General features: G+C 40.3%; 1 protein-coding gene across 2 annotated transcripts in view; it reads left to right on the top strand.

Annotated features, from left to right (window-relative positions):
* The window catches only part of dlst (dihydrolipoamide S-succinyltransferase), a 63,838-nt gene extending 54,379 nt beyond the window's left edge, over nt 1-9,459 (top strand). For both annotated transcript variants that reach the window (XM_041215009.1, XM_041215010.1), the window contains exons 11-15: nt 796-926; nt 1,779-1,852; nt 2,239-2,322; nt 4,224-4,391; nt 6,791-9,459. In XM_041215009.1, the coding sequence (XP_041070943.1) occupies nt 796-926; nt 1,779-1,852; nt 2,239-2,322; nt 4,224-4,391; nt 6,791-6,925 (592 nt within the window). In that variant the 3' untranslated portion in view covers nt 6,926-9,459. The remainder of the gene's footprint in view (nt 1-795; nt 927-1,778; nt 1,853-2,238; nt 2,323-4,223; nt 4,392-6,790) is intronic.
* Nucleotides 9,460-13,976: the final 4,517 nt, after the last annotated feature.

Genomic DNA, 13,976 nt, shown 5'->3' with positions numbered 1-13,976 from the left:
TTTAATGATGTTAGTTGTTATGGGAATTAGTTCCATTAATCTGTAATTTCTGTGAAATTGGAGGAGAGGAAATGCCTTCTAATCTTAAATTTTACTAATTCGTTACTTGTACACAGGCTACATTAAATAACCTTTATTGCAATGTTTCCAGCATCCTGTTTTAAAAAGTATATATTTTTCTCCACTGTCATTTCTTTAATGAAAACAAATGCAATTCTGAAAGAATAATGCGAGAAATACTCAGCAGATAGCATATGTAGAGGAAATGGATAAGTCAATGTTTCCGTTGCAAATTATTTAGGTCTGACTATTGCAATAACCCACTCAGTAAGAAGCAAGCATAATCACAAAATGGCTAACTATTGTACTGGGATATAGCTCAAGAGCGTTTGATTGAAACGTCAAATACAAGTTATTCTAACTTTGCAAATGTAGCTTCACTAACGGTTACACATTGTGCAGCATTGGACAACCTCCAAATAAACCATTGATAATTTGGAAGTGGGTTCAGGCAAAGTGTAAGCACCTGAAACGTTGACTTAACTGTTCTCTTCTCTTGCTGACTGCCCGTTTTCTACATTAAAGGTGCAATTTAAATACGTTTTTTAAAAATCTGATTATTACCAGCAATGGCACTGTTTTGCTTTTGTTTAATTCTGACAGTATGTTCTCATTGCTCTGCTTAAATAAACTTGGTCACTCTTCCCAGCTATCGATCTCACTTATCATTTGGTCTCATAACTTTGTTTTTTGCATAGCTGTTGATGGCAATTTTTTTTTTCCTTTCCCCTACAGCAACATCCAGGAAATGAGAACTCTACACAAAGAAACCTTCCTCAAGAAGCACAACATGAAGCTCGGTTTCATGTCTGCATTTGTCAAAGCATCCAGTTTTGCTCTGCAAAATCAGCCAGTGGTAAATGCTGGTGAGTAAAAACCAAGGATAAGTTCAAGAACTGTCAGTAGCTATTTGAGTGGAAACAGTATTTCAAGTTTACTTCTCTACCTCAGCAGTGGAGACTGAATATATTCAAGGCTGAGTTATATTTTTGATCTACAAGTTGCCAGGGTTCAACAATGGGAAATCTTTTAATGAATATGAACACTGGTGATTTATCCTTGTACAGTGGGGAGACCACCATAAAATAGCTCTATTTATTGAAGAAAATTAAAATCTAACCTGATTCAACCAATAATACTTTGAGGCTGAGTATTTTTGTTATTTATCTTCATATTCATTAGTGTATAGTTTTTAAAAAAAACAATCTCAAAGATCTTTGTTTTCTAAAGAAGAAATGAACTTGACGGGATGTCACTTTTTTATATTAAATAAAATCAAAATCTACTCTTCTCTCTCACTTATGAACAGTATTTAGCCTGGAGAGATTCAAGCAAAGAGGTGTATCATGTTACCAGGCCTTCTCTTAACTTAGATATTGGAGGGTGAAATATGTGCTGGGTTGTTTCAAAAGTGGTATTAAGATGAAACTTTAAAAGCACTTTGACATGTCCCTCCCTTAGCTGGGAAGTGGTGCAAAGGAACTTAATTTTTAAAACAAAAAACTAGGAAAGTAGAGAAACAACAAAAACTCCACAAAGAGAATGCATTTGGAAAAGGGCATTAGTAGTCACTGCAACTCGTATTTGAAATATTTAGATTGCACTGTGCAGTAAAATGTTTTGTCCATAGCACTTGATTCCACTGCAATGTCATTATTTTTGAATTCAAACACTAGTGCAGCACTGTAACCAGTGGTTTAATTTGTTTTTCTGTCCAGTTATCGATGATACAACCAAAGAAGTGGTCTACCGAGATTATATAGACATCAGCGTAGCTGTAGCAACACCAAAGGTCAGTATTGTGTAATATTCATTGGTGGTAACTGCTATCTTAATTTCTTTCACCCTTCATGGGATATGGGCTTCACCAGCAGGGTCAGCATTTATTGCCTAAGAAGGTGATGGTGATCTGCTATCTTGAACCACTGCAGTCCATGTAATGAAGGTGCTTCCAGAATGCTGTTATGTTAAGTGTTCCAGAATTTTGACCCAGCAATGATGAAAGAGCAGTGATATATTTGCAAGTCAGAACGGTGTGTAACTTGGGGGTGGTGGAATTTTTCTTGTCAGGTTAAAAAATGTATTTTCCTTGATTTAGTATGCATTCCCTAAGCTGCCTCTCTGAAGCAGCTTGGCATGTTTAGTACAAAGGTGATAATTTTATTTTTTTTCCCACAGGGCCTGGTAGTCCCTGTAATCCGAAATGTTGAAACAATGAACTATGCTGATATTGAGAAAGCGATCAATGAGCTAGGAGAGAAGGTAATTGTTCCTAGTGTTAGTTATGAGAGTTTAAGATATTGGTTCCTAGTAGTGTGTTAATTGTTGGTTTGAGCCTCAACTGTTCTATATTACTGCTTTATTAGAACCATAGAACATTACAGCACAGAAAACCAGGCCATTCGGCCCTTCTAGCCTGTACCACTAGTCCCATTGACCTGTACCCAGTCCATAACCCTCCAGACCTCTCCCTTCCATGTATCTATCCAATTTATTCTTAAAACTTGAGTGAGCCCGCATTTACCACATCAGATGGCAGCTCGTTCCACACTCCCACCACTCTGAGTGAAGAAGTTCCCCCTAAACCTTTCCCCTTTCACCCTAAAGCCATGTCCTCTCATGTTTATCTCTCCTAATCTGTCTATACCCCTCATGATTTTGTAAACTTCTATCAAATCTCCCCTCATTCTTTTACGCTCCAAGGAATAAAGTCCTAATCTGTTTAATCTTTCCCTGTAACTCAACTCCTGAAGACCCGGCAACATCCTAGTAAATCTTCTCTGCACTCTTTCAATCTTACTGATATCCTTCCTGTAGTTAGGTGACCAGAACTGCACACAGTACTCCAAAGTTGGCCTCACCAATGTCGTATACAACCTCACCATAACATCCCAACTCCTGTAATCAATACTTTGATTTATGAAGGCCAGTATGCCAAAAGCTTTCTTTACAACCCTGTCTACCTGTGATGCCACTTTCAGGGAATTATGTATCTGAACTCCCAGATCCCTTTGTTCCTCCGCACTCCTCAGTGCCCTACCATTTACTGTGTATGTCCGACCTTGGTTTGTCCTTCCAAAATGCAACACCTCACGCTTTTCTGCATTAAATTCCATCTGACATTTTCTGGCCCATTTTCCCGGTTGGTCCAGATCCCTGTGCAAGCTTTGAAAGCCTTCCTTGCTGTCCACAACGCCTCCAATCTTGGTGTCATCAGCAAGCTTGCTGATCCAATTTACCACATTATCATCTAGATCATTGATATAAACAACAAACAACAATGGTCCCAGCACAGATCCTTGAGGCACACCACTAGTCACAGGCCTCCAGTTTGAGAAGCAATCATCCACTACCACTCTCTATCTTCTCCCACACAGCCAATTTCGAATCCAGTTTACAACCTCTCCATGGATACCAAGTGTCTGAACTTTCTGAACTAACCTCCCATGTGGGACCTTGTCAAAGGCCTTACTAAAGTCCATGTAGACAACATCCACAGCCTTTCCTTCATCTACTTTCTTGGTAACCTCCTCAAAAAAACTCTACAAGGTTCGTTAAACATGACCTATTAAGCACTGTTACAACAGTGCCCTAATTGCTTCAGTGCAGATGATGAATTAATATTTTGGGCAGGGGGTGTCCATGTTTTTGGATTGGAACAGACAAATCACAAAGTCCTTGTAGCAAAGCAGAAAGTTAAATTATTACAGAATTGATTGTAATTCTATGCACGAAAACTACTTTTTACACAATGGAAATGAGACTTGAGTAGATAGATAGTAGATGTGAAGTTTGTATGCAAGGACAGAAAATAAGGACTAAATTTTGTGACCTATTCAGAGCTTCATACGGGTCAGCATAACTTCTCTGCTATTGTACTCAAAACTCTATTTTTGAGGCCAATGTGCTTTGTCAACTGTTGCCTTACCATGCCACCTACAAAAGCCTATATACATGGTCCCTCTATCACTGTACACAATTTTTTAGGACTCTGGCATTTAGTTTGTATTGTCACTCCCTATTCCTTCTGCCTAAGTGTATCACCTCAACTTGTGAGAAGGGGTAGAGTATAAAAATCTAAGATGCAGCTGTATTAACATGAAGAAAGAAGCTCACACACTTGATGGACCTCACATGTTTTTTGTTGAATCATCTTTCTATAGGCCCGTAAAAATGAGTTGGCTATAGAAGACATGGATGGAGGTACTTTCACTATCAGTAATGGAGGAGTGTTTGGCTCAATGTTTGGGACACCAATTATCAACCCACCCCAGTCTGCCATCCTAGGCATGCACGGTATCTTTGATAGACCAGTTGCAGTCAAGGGCCAGGTAAGTGAAATCTTGTACAATAACAAAAATTGCTGGAAAAACTCAGGTCTGACAGCATCTGTGGAGAGAAAGACAAAGTTAACGTTTCGAGTCCATATGACTCTTCTTCAGAACTAAAGAGAAGTAAAAATGTGGTGAAATGTATACTGTTTAAGGGGGGGTGGGACAGGGGGTGGAGGCAAAGGAGAGGTTGCAAAAGATGTCATAAACAAAAGATAGAAGGGGTGTTGATGGTGGTGATACTGGCTGAAGGAGGTGCTAATGGTGACATTAAGTGTAGAAAGCAGAATGAGCAAGTGACAGATGGCCCTAGTGGGGTTGGGGTTGGGGGAGGGGATAGTGTGGGGAAAAGAGATCGAAATAGGCTAAAAGGTAGGGATAAAACAATGAATGGAAATAAATTTTTAAAATAATAAAAAGTGGGGAAAAATATATATATTAGAAATTTAAAAATAAATATTTGAAAAAAGTGGTGAGGATGGAGGTGGGAGTTCATGATCTGAAGTTGTTGAACTCATGTTAAGTCTGGAAGACTGCAGAGTGTCTAATTGGAAGATGAGGTGCTTTTCCTCCGGTTTGCGTTGAGCTTCACTGGAACATTGCAGCAGGCTAAAGACGGACATGTGGGCACGAGAGCAGGTTGGTGTGTTGAAAAGGCAAGCGATAGGAAGGTCTGGGTCATGCTTGCAGACAGACCGAAGGTGTTCCGCAAAGCGGTCACCTAGTCTGCGTTTGGTCTCTCCAATGTAGAAGAGACCGCATTGGGAGCAGTGAGTGCAGTAGACCAAATTGAGGGAGGTGCATGTGAAGCGCTGCTTCACCTGAAAGGAGTGTTTGGGCCCTTGGACAGTGAGGGCGGTGGGGGAGGAAGTAAAGGGGCAGGTGTTGCACCTTCTGTGATTGCATGGGAAGGTGCTGTAGGAGGGATTTGAGTTGTTGGGGGTGATGGAGGAGTGGACCAGGGTGTCCTGGAAGGAATGGTCCCTACAGAATGCCAACGGGGGGGTGAAGGGAAGATGTGTTTGGTGGTGGCATCATGCTGGAGTTGGCGGAGGATGATCCTTTGAATGCGGAGGCTGGTGGGGTGAAAAATGAGGAAAAGTGGGACCCTATCATGATTCTGGGAGGGAGAGGAAGGTGTGAGGGCAGAAGTGCGCGAGTTGAGTCGATTGAGGGCCCTGCCAACCACCGTGGGTGGGAAACCTCGGTTAAGGAAGAAGGACGACATATCAGACATGTTAATGCACCCAAGTGAAATCTTGTTTTGTTTTGAGGTTTGTTATCCCTGTTCTTTAAAAGAATTTAAAGTATCGCTCCTTTGTGACTGATCGCAACTTGCAGTCAGGGGTGTGATGTACATTAAAGACATTTTGATAGTTTTTGCAATAGATTTGTCTCGTTTCCTCACATCAAGTTGCAGTGCTATAGTTTTCTGACTCTGCAGAGATCTGTTGGACTAGATATCTGCCAGCGTGAGGTGGAGAGAATTAATCAACACATCACTTTCAAACTAGGCTCAGATTCCCACTTGACTAACTACAAGTAGAACACAAACTGATAAGCATAACGTTTTGCACAGAAAAGCTGCAGAAAACCACACGGTTGTATAAATCTGCCTGAAAAGTCTGCTGCATGAGCAGAAATTCTCTTCTACCATTAGTTTTGTTTAGGGAACTGATCTTTCCTCCATCACCTTCGTCATTACACATAAGGTAAATGTTTGCAATACATAGGGGAAAAAAATATTCTCCCTTTGCACATTTAGTGATGTTGCACTAAGGATTTTCACAATTTAGCCCATTTTAGATCTTGAAGCTATAACTCAAGCTAATAAATGCATGAGAAATGTGTTCTATTTGTTAATCAAACTAATAATAAGAATTTCACATGAAATTATTTGTTAAAAATGACTGTTTAGATATTACTGTCAACGAGCTGAATTCCTAACACCCTCCTCTGTTCTTTAATGGTTTTCAGTTTTGCTGTAGCGAGGGTTGAATTAATTTTGGAAACTTACATCCACATTAGTAACAATTTGAAGGGGTTGCATTGCTCTGCACTGGGACAACTTGTGCAGTGTAGCAGATGGTTGAAACATTGCCTTATCCTAGTGTAGTGAGTTGTCCTATGTTGGTACTGGTAGTAACTGCAGAAGTATTGTTTTGCACTGTGAGCGTTTGATGACCAGTGAGCAAGTTGTCCTTGGGCTTGTATCAGCTGTGAGATTTTGCCTCTCATTGGTGATGTATCTTTGACTGGGTGAGTGCATTGCCTTGTTTTTGAAAATGGGCTTGTGACTGCTGAATACATTGAATTAACTGGTGGCACAAAATTTTCATTTAAAGGGGTAGCTTGTATCCACTGTAAGCATGTCATACATGTTTTCCCTCTTATTGCAGGTTGTGATCCGTCCCATGATGTATGTGGCCCTAACCTATGACCACCGTTTGATCGATGGCAGAGAAGCAGTACTTTTCCTCCGAAAAATTAAAGCTGCAGTTGAAGACCCCCGTGTGCTGCTCCTTGACATTTAAACTCTAATAGTTATTTAAAAAAATACTCAACCCAACCTATACATTTTCACATATTAAATGTTTGTTAAACCTTTTTTTGATGTTTAAAATTATAAATGAATGTTTTATGGACAGATTGCAATTCTGTAGGAATAGTAGGAATGATTTATGGAAGGATATTGCATGTCAGAGACTTTACAGCTAATTTATATTTTGAGCAAACATGCTAACATGGCTAACTTGTCTCTGGTCATTTTTTTTTGTTGGGGGAAGCAGCTTTGAGCTCTCTCCTTCATAATTTGGTATTAAGTGAGCATGGAACTAGCAGTTACACTAAAAGAAATCTCAAAGATTGAATGCAAGAGCTGAAAATGTCATGCTGATATGTTAGGATTGTGCACCTGAGATTGTTGCTGTAGAGGAACTTCTAACATACTGTTCTTGGGGAGTGTTTCACAGTTGTGGAGCAGTGCTGAAATGTTTCATTCCCCACCATTAACAATTCTTTATCTTGATCACAAAAATGCACTGCCCCACAGGAGAATACTGCAGCAACATTATTCCCCGTCCACTCAAAGTACATGTAGAAGGTAAATGCACAGTTTTTAAAAAATCATTCTAGGACCTTACGTTGCAAAAATGTTGCTGTTTCTGCAGCAGAATTACTTAAATTATAATGATTTGAGCATATTTGATCTTAACTTCCCACAGTTTCCATGTGACCATAATACCAGGCTTCATGTTGACAGCATTAACATGTGGTCCTGCAATTTATTATTGCTGTCAAAACTTGTACTCATTTTTAAAGAAAGAAGCTCAGAAAATGTCATGGGTAACAAAAAGATAGATAATGGGGTACCATATCTCTAAAGTGAAGGGCAAACCTTCATATCCCAAAACCAATTTGGAGAGTAACGCCAGCTCAGGCAACCTGAATTACAAAGTTATTTCCATAAGGCACAAAGTTAGAAGTGTATAGTTACAGTTAGTGTAGGGAGGTCACTGTTGTCTCAAGTCTTAGGAATAAATTTACTATATGAAAATGTTGTGTTTACACTTGTGTTAAGCCTGTTTAGGTTTTTCCTTTTGCTATAGCCCTGTATCAGATTCACTGCTTTTTCATTCTCTTCTCCCTTCATCACCCCTCTTTACAAACTGCTCAACTAAAATTAGGGACTTAAAAGCACCTTTGCACCAGGAACAGGAGTCCTTATGTTCCACTCTGCTGTGCAGCATGACGTTACCCAGTTCTCCAAGCATTGCACCATGGGACCAGGTCACTACTTAGTTGGGTGAAAACAGAACAGTATCTTTCAAACCAGACACTGCTTCCTCCACATTGGAATTAGTTCCTACCCTCAGAATTAAGTTGAATAAATACACACAACTTTTTCATCCTGTACAGTGTCGAGGTCGGCAGACAGTATTAGGATTAGTATGATGATAGGGTTGGAAAATGTATTCACAAAGTTGGGTATTATTTGAATAAACAGATCTGTGAATCTTTTTGCCATGTAGAAATATTCCTACAGCCCTTGCTGAACTTAGTTTTTAAGTGATCATTAGCTGTAAACTACTACCTGACATGCAGTGTTCTTCTCACATTGATGGATTATAATTGTACAAATTCATAAGTTAGTTGGAAGCCAGTTCTGAAATGAAAATAAGGGCAACAATCTTCTATTCCTGTGGAGAAGGTACCAGGCAGTCAGCAGGAATTTGCCAGTCTTGCACTGTAGTCGTAAGTATACAGTACATGTAAAAATTGAAAATGACAGGCTGGGTGGGAGGAGTTGACACTTCTGAGTTTTATTGTTTGGTGGGAGTGCTGGTGGAAGGGAATGAGGAGAATATTAGCATTAAATTTTACCTTACAAGGTAAGCATGACCTCCTTGCTGTCACTGGGTGTTAACTGAAAAATGAGCCATATCCCCAGCTGTCATCCTTTTCATTGATGAGCACAAATATACAGAGTCACAGAAATGCTGCTCCCGCAGATTCACACGGACTTGCACATAACGCGTATCAATATTACTTCCCTTAAACTGCACAACTTTTAAATATTTGTTACATGGTTGGGCCATGTTTTTACTTGTGACACATTCAAATCCGTTGCAGTCCTGCCCATGGGAGATGGTTAGATGTATGTGTGCTATTTTTTTTTAAATTACCTGCACCGCAGTGCGGTCAATGGGAGGAAGAAAGCCACCCTGTGAGTGAGAAATAGACCTGTTATTGAAAAAAATACAGAGAGCAAACTACTGGTGGGTTCTTGAGGGCTTGCTGCCATGCAAACTCGAATTCATGTGTCAGATGGATGCACTAATGTGATGGTTTATACTTGATTGTACTATTTGATCATCTCCCAGTTGGTGCTTTTCCTTATGTGGTTTTCATGATGTTTGGTGTTGCCTTGCACCAGTCGGCCAGTTATTAAAATTCCAAAGAAATCTAAATTAATAAGCAGTAATGAAACAGTAAGTCAGAATGATGCAAAGAAGAAATTGCGATGTAATGGTTATATTGAAAACAAAAATAAATGTATCTAACTGTTCAAATCCTCTTGTAGCTGCTTTAGGGGCTTGGGAACAATGAGCCATCGGGAATAGGAGGTGGGAGACATTCTCTTTTGTTTTTCACCCTTCCTTTCTTGTTTTATGTAGAAGTACTGTGCAGTGTTTGCATAAACTTGAATTCTGTGCTTATTCTATATTAAGCCCTGTGTTCTTAATTTTCTTTGTGGGGAGTGGGGTTGTTGGGGGGAGTGGGGGTGAGATGCAGATGTTTAATGTGCCATAATTCTGATAAATGTCTACCTGAACCTTCTAGAAAACAGCTGGGACCTGTTTACAATGGGTTGATGCCAATTACAGGATTTCTGAATTAGCTTTGTAAGGGGAAGAACTTTTGACTTCTCATCCTTTGTAACACCAATGGCATTTTTTTTATCCATTCATAGGATGTGGATGTCACTGGCAAGACCAACATTTGTTGCTCATCCCTCATAACTTAAAACCTCAATAACCTAGCTAGGTCATTTCAGAAGTCAATTAAGAATCAACCACATTGCTGTGGGGTCTGGAGCCGCATGTAGGTCAGACCAGGTAAGGATGGCAGATTTCCTTCCCTGAAGGACATTAGTGATGGGTTTTTACGACAATTGATAGATTCGTGGTCACCATTACTGAGACTAGCTTTATAATCCAGCTTTATTAACAATTCAAATTCCACCAGCTGCCATGGTGGATTTGAACCCTTGTCCCCAGATCATTAGCTGAATCTCTGGATTACTAGTCCAGTGACATTACCACTACGCCACCATGGGGAGGCAGCACTCAGTTCAGAGCTTGGACCTCTTTCTGAGAGTTCCTGGATCTCATGTATTGCTGAAGGAGGCCAACTGAGATAAGACTTTACTGTCCACAGATAGGTGCAAATGGACCTTGGGTAGGTGAATATGTCTAGATGAGGAGAGTGTCACCGGAAGCCCTGATGAAAGAAACTGATCTTTCGAGTAAAAGCACCTGAGGGGGAGGTGGGTAATGGTGAGTCTGGCTCTTTATTCCATATTGTGTGCACCAATGATATATCCATAGTGATACTGGTGTCTGTGTATTGACCCTGCAAGTTCTGTTTAGGGTATGGTGGAGGCATGCAATCTTGGAGGTTACACTGGCATAGTGTTACATACATTTTCAGGCAATTATCTTTAGGATGCCATCAGATATATATGTATAGTGAAATCTGATTTTAGTGACTTCAGAAGAAAAAAAGGATTCTTTTTCTGCAGATAAATAAAAAGCTTTCAGATGGGGTTTTCCAGTTCCGTCTTCCCAGTATCCTTGTGTGTGAGGGCAGTATCTGGTAAAACACTAAACCATACAGACCTAAAGCTTCTAATTGAGATCCTTGGTTAACCTTAAATCATCTAATCTCAACTGGTTAGCAGTGGAGTTCTGCATTCGGCCTCAGTGCTCTAAGCTAGGGAGTGGGGAAAAAGGCCAGTTTAAAGTTCCACTTGAGCAGTATTCATAATATTTAAGAAATACAGCACAGAAAAGGGGTCTTTCGACCCAACCAGTCCATGCTGACATTCTGAGTTCTATTCGGAAAGTGTGCATGTTTATGGAGAACAGCTGGACTTGATTTTGGCCACCCTCCACTGTAGGTTGGACTGCTGAGACATGGACATTCTCCCTTCCTGCTCAGAGTGTACAGAGTGTCTTTGCAGCAGGGAAAACAAAATAACTTTCCTTCCCCACCCCCACAATCTTTTCATACGTGAATGCATGTTTGGCATTGTGCACAGATTTGGTCTGGTACACTAGACTAATGTGTAAGTCCTTAAGGACAATGTGTTCTCGTATCATGGTGGTCTGATTCATACAATCTACATTGTATTCATATTGCACATTATGACAATCAGAATGCATTCTGATTAAAGGCTGCAGTGTGAACCTGCCTTTTTCTTATACTTGCCTGTATGGTGCAAGGTTTTTTGGATTTCAAATTTCCAGCATTCATGTTTTCACACTTGTTTACTTATCATCCAGTTTAGCTGATATGTTTGATACTTTGTGGCAAGGTAAATAGAATGTTAGTTGAGATTAAAACTTCACCTACCCATCCCCTTCTCACCCTTCCCTCTTTTTCCCAACACAACCCCACTACTCCTCCCTTGCCCCGACCAGAAGATGGCTGAAGTCTGTCCGGGGCGTTAAATCCAAGCAATCGCTTAATGGTGTAACCATAGACTGGAATTGAGATGTAGTTTACTCCGTTGGTTTAGCAAAGGCGATTCTGCTCCTATTCTGTTATCGGTCATGTTGTACACTTTAATAGTTCTCTGAATAAACTCAAACATTAAAACTCGAACCCCAAGATATGAGGTTTTACCAACACTCATAGTGCTGACAATTACTCTTGGGGTGAAATACTTGCTAAACTTATCTTGCATCGGGATCTCCAGCAATAGTAACTTGTTTTCATGGGATTCTTGGAAAGTTACTGACAGTTGTGATAAAAACACAGAATTTCAGAGGGTTAAATGCAGCAGTCTGAGTCAGTACATGTATATAAAACTTTTCCGCAAGGTGATATTCCGTTATGGCAAAACTTCACAAGCAAAAAATTTTCTTCCTTAACCCACTGCACTCCACCCCCCACCCCATGCACGCACAAGCAAAAACATGTCAAGTGTACGCAGCTGTGATGGTGAACCAAACCATTTTAAAAATTGACACAAGGTATTCAAATGAATTCTTTTGTCTTGTCGCTAGGGTCCACGCTGCTCCACACACACAATGAATTGGCAGATAAAGAAAGAGTCGCCATTCATTAGGCCCAATGTAGAGATGAATGCTCAATCTGCATGAGAATAGAAGTAGTTCTAATATGGGCATGTGGAATGAACAATATGTTTTTAGCTTTTTCAATTCCAGCCTCTTCAGGTTCCATTAGCAAGGGGGTGGTAATTAATGTGGGTTGTTGCTGCTTAAGGTGTTTTTGATACTAATTATTTATTTACACATCTGCGTTCTTTCAGAATTTGGCACCAAGGTGCAATATTGCATAACCGGTTTCTTTTTAAAAAGAAACAACCTAATAATTCTGTTTTCATGTGCACTTCTGTAGAAAGTATCTGGTTCTGTTCCTGCCAAATAGAAGACGTAAAACAATAGCAGTGAAATTGTTTGCACTTAGTGCTAAAGCCTGGCATTATGCAAAGTTTAATTTTGTTGCAACAAGGTGAACAGTGGCCTTTCATCTCTTATAATCCAGATGAGAAACCATCCAAGGCAAACAAGATAAAGGTCTTGCTATGCTAAAGCGATACAATGGGCTTGGGACATTGATCCTTCATCTCTCAGATCTAGAACTGAATCTATCCCAAGCAAATGAAATGAAGGCCCCCCTGATTAGATGGTACATGGGTTTTGGGGAATACCATCCTTTTATCTCAAATCTTGGATTCAAATCCTTTAATTTTTCAGACAGAAAAGATTATCTCTCTTTTTGATTGGGGGAGGAGTCTGGTGGCAAAATGCTTTTCTTATGGTGTCTTGGTTCACCAATTCAAAGAGAAGAGCTACTAGATCCCAGCTCAAGTGGGCACATTCCCTAGTTCTAAACTCTTAACTAGTTATGAGTTAGTAACATGAAATACGTTGTACTGTCAACAGCAAGAAAATGTTGTAGAAAGAGGAGAAAGAAAAATAAAATGGAAAAGTTGAACATCTCAGCTGTGCCCAAAGAGAGAGATTGGTGATAAGGTTGATTGGTGAACTTAGCCCTGGCAGATTCCAGAAATTCCATTTATTTATTCTTTCATGGGATGTGGGCATCTCCAGCAGACTTGCCCTTGAACTGAGTGGCTTGCTAGGCAATTTCAGAGGACATTTAAGAATCAACCAGATTAGGTAAGGAGAGCAGATGGATTTTTACAACAATTGATAGTTTCGTGGTCACCATCACTGAGACTAGCTTTCAATTCCAGATTTTTACATTTTTAATTTATTGAATTTAAATTCCACCAACTTGGATTTGAGCCCACATCCCCAGGGCATAAAGCCCAGGCCTCAGGATTACTAGTCCAGTGACATTACCATTATGCCATCATCTCCACAAGTTAGCCAGTACTATAATCTTTTGGAAAGTGTACAATGAGCTCCATCTCCCATCACTCATCTTTTCCTTTGTGGCTCTTGTTGATCCTGGGCCTCTGGGTGCATTACCAGCAGTTGCACTGGGAGGCTGGCAGCTGGCGAGGGGCAGACTTTCCATCTCCTGGCCCTTAATCCCTGGCCAGTTAAGTGCCTGATGGACACTCGGTGGGCTTTCCCCTGTGTATGTAAAGTGGGGCTCCCATTGGCTCTCCAGCCAGCATGGGGAACAGGGAAATGGCAGATAATTTAATCCAATATTTTGCATCAGTCTTCACGGTGGAGGACACTAAAAACACCGACGATATCAGGTAAGCAAAGAGCTAATAAGAGGAAAGATCTTGTAACAGTCTCTATCAAAGTATTTGACAAACCCATGGGACTAAAGGCAGACAAGTCGTGTGGACCT

Source organism: Carcharodon carcharias, chromosome 20 (assembly GCF_017639515.1).
Source record: "Carcharodon carcharias isolate sCarCar2 chromosome 20, sCarCar2.pri, whole genome shotgun sequence".
Classification (NCBI taxonomy): domain Eukaryota; kingdom Metazoa; phylum Chordata; class Chondrichthyes; order Lamniformes; family Lamnidae; genus Carcharodon; species Carcharodon carcharias.
Note: the sequence above shows the minus strand (reverse complement) of the source record. Positions and strands in the feature narration are given on the sequence as shown.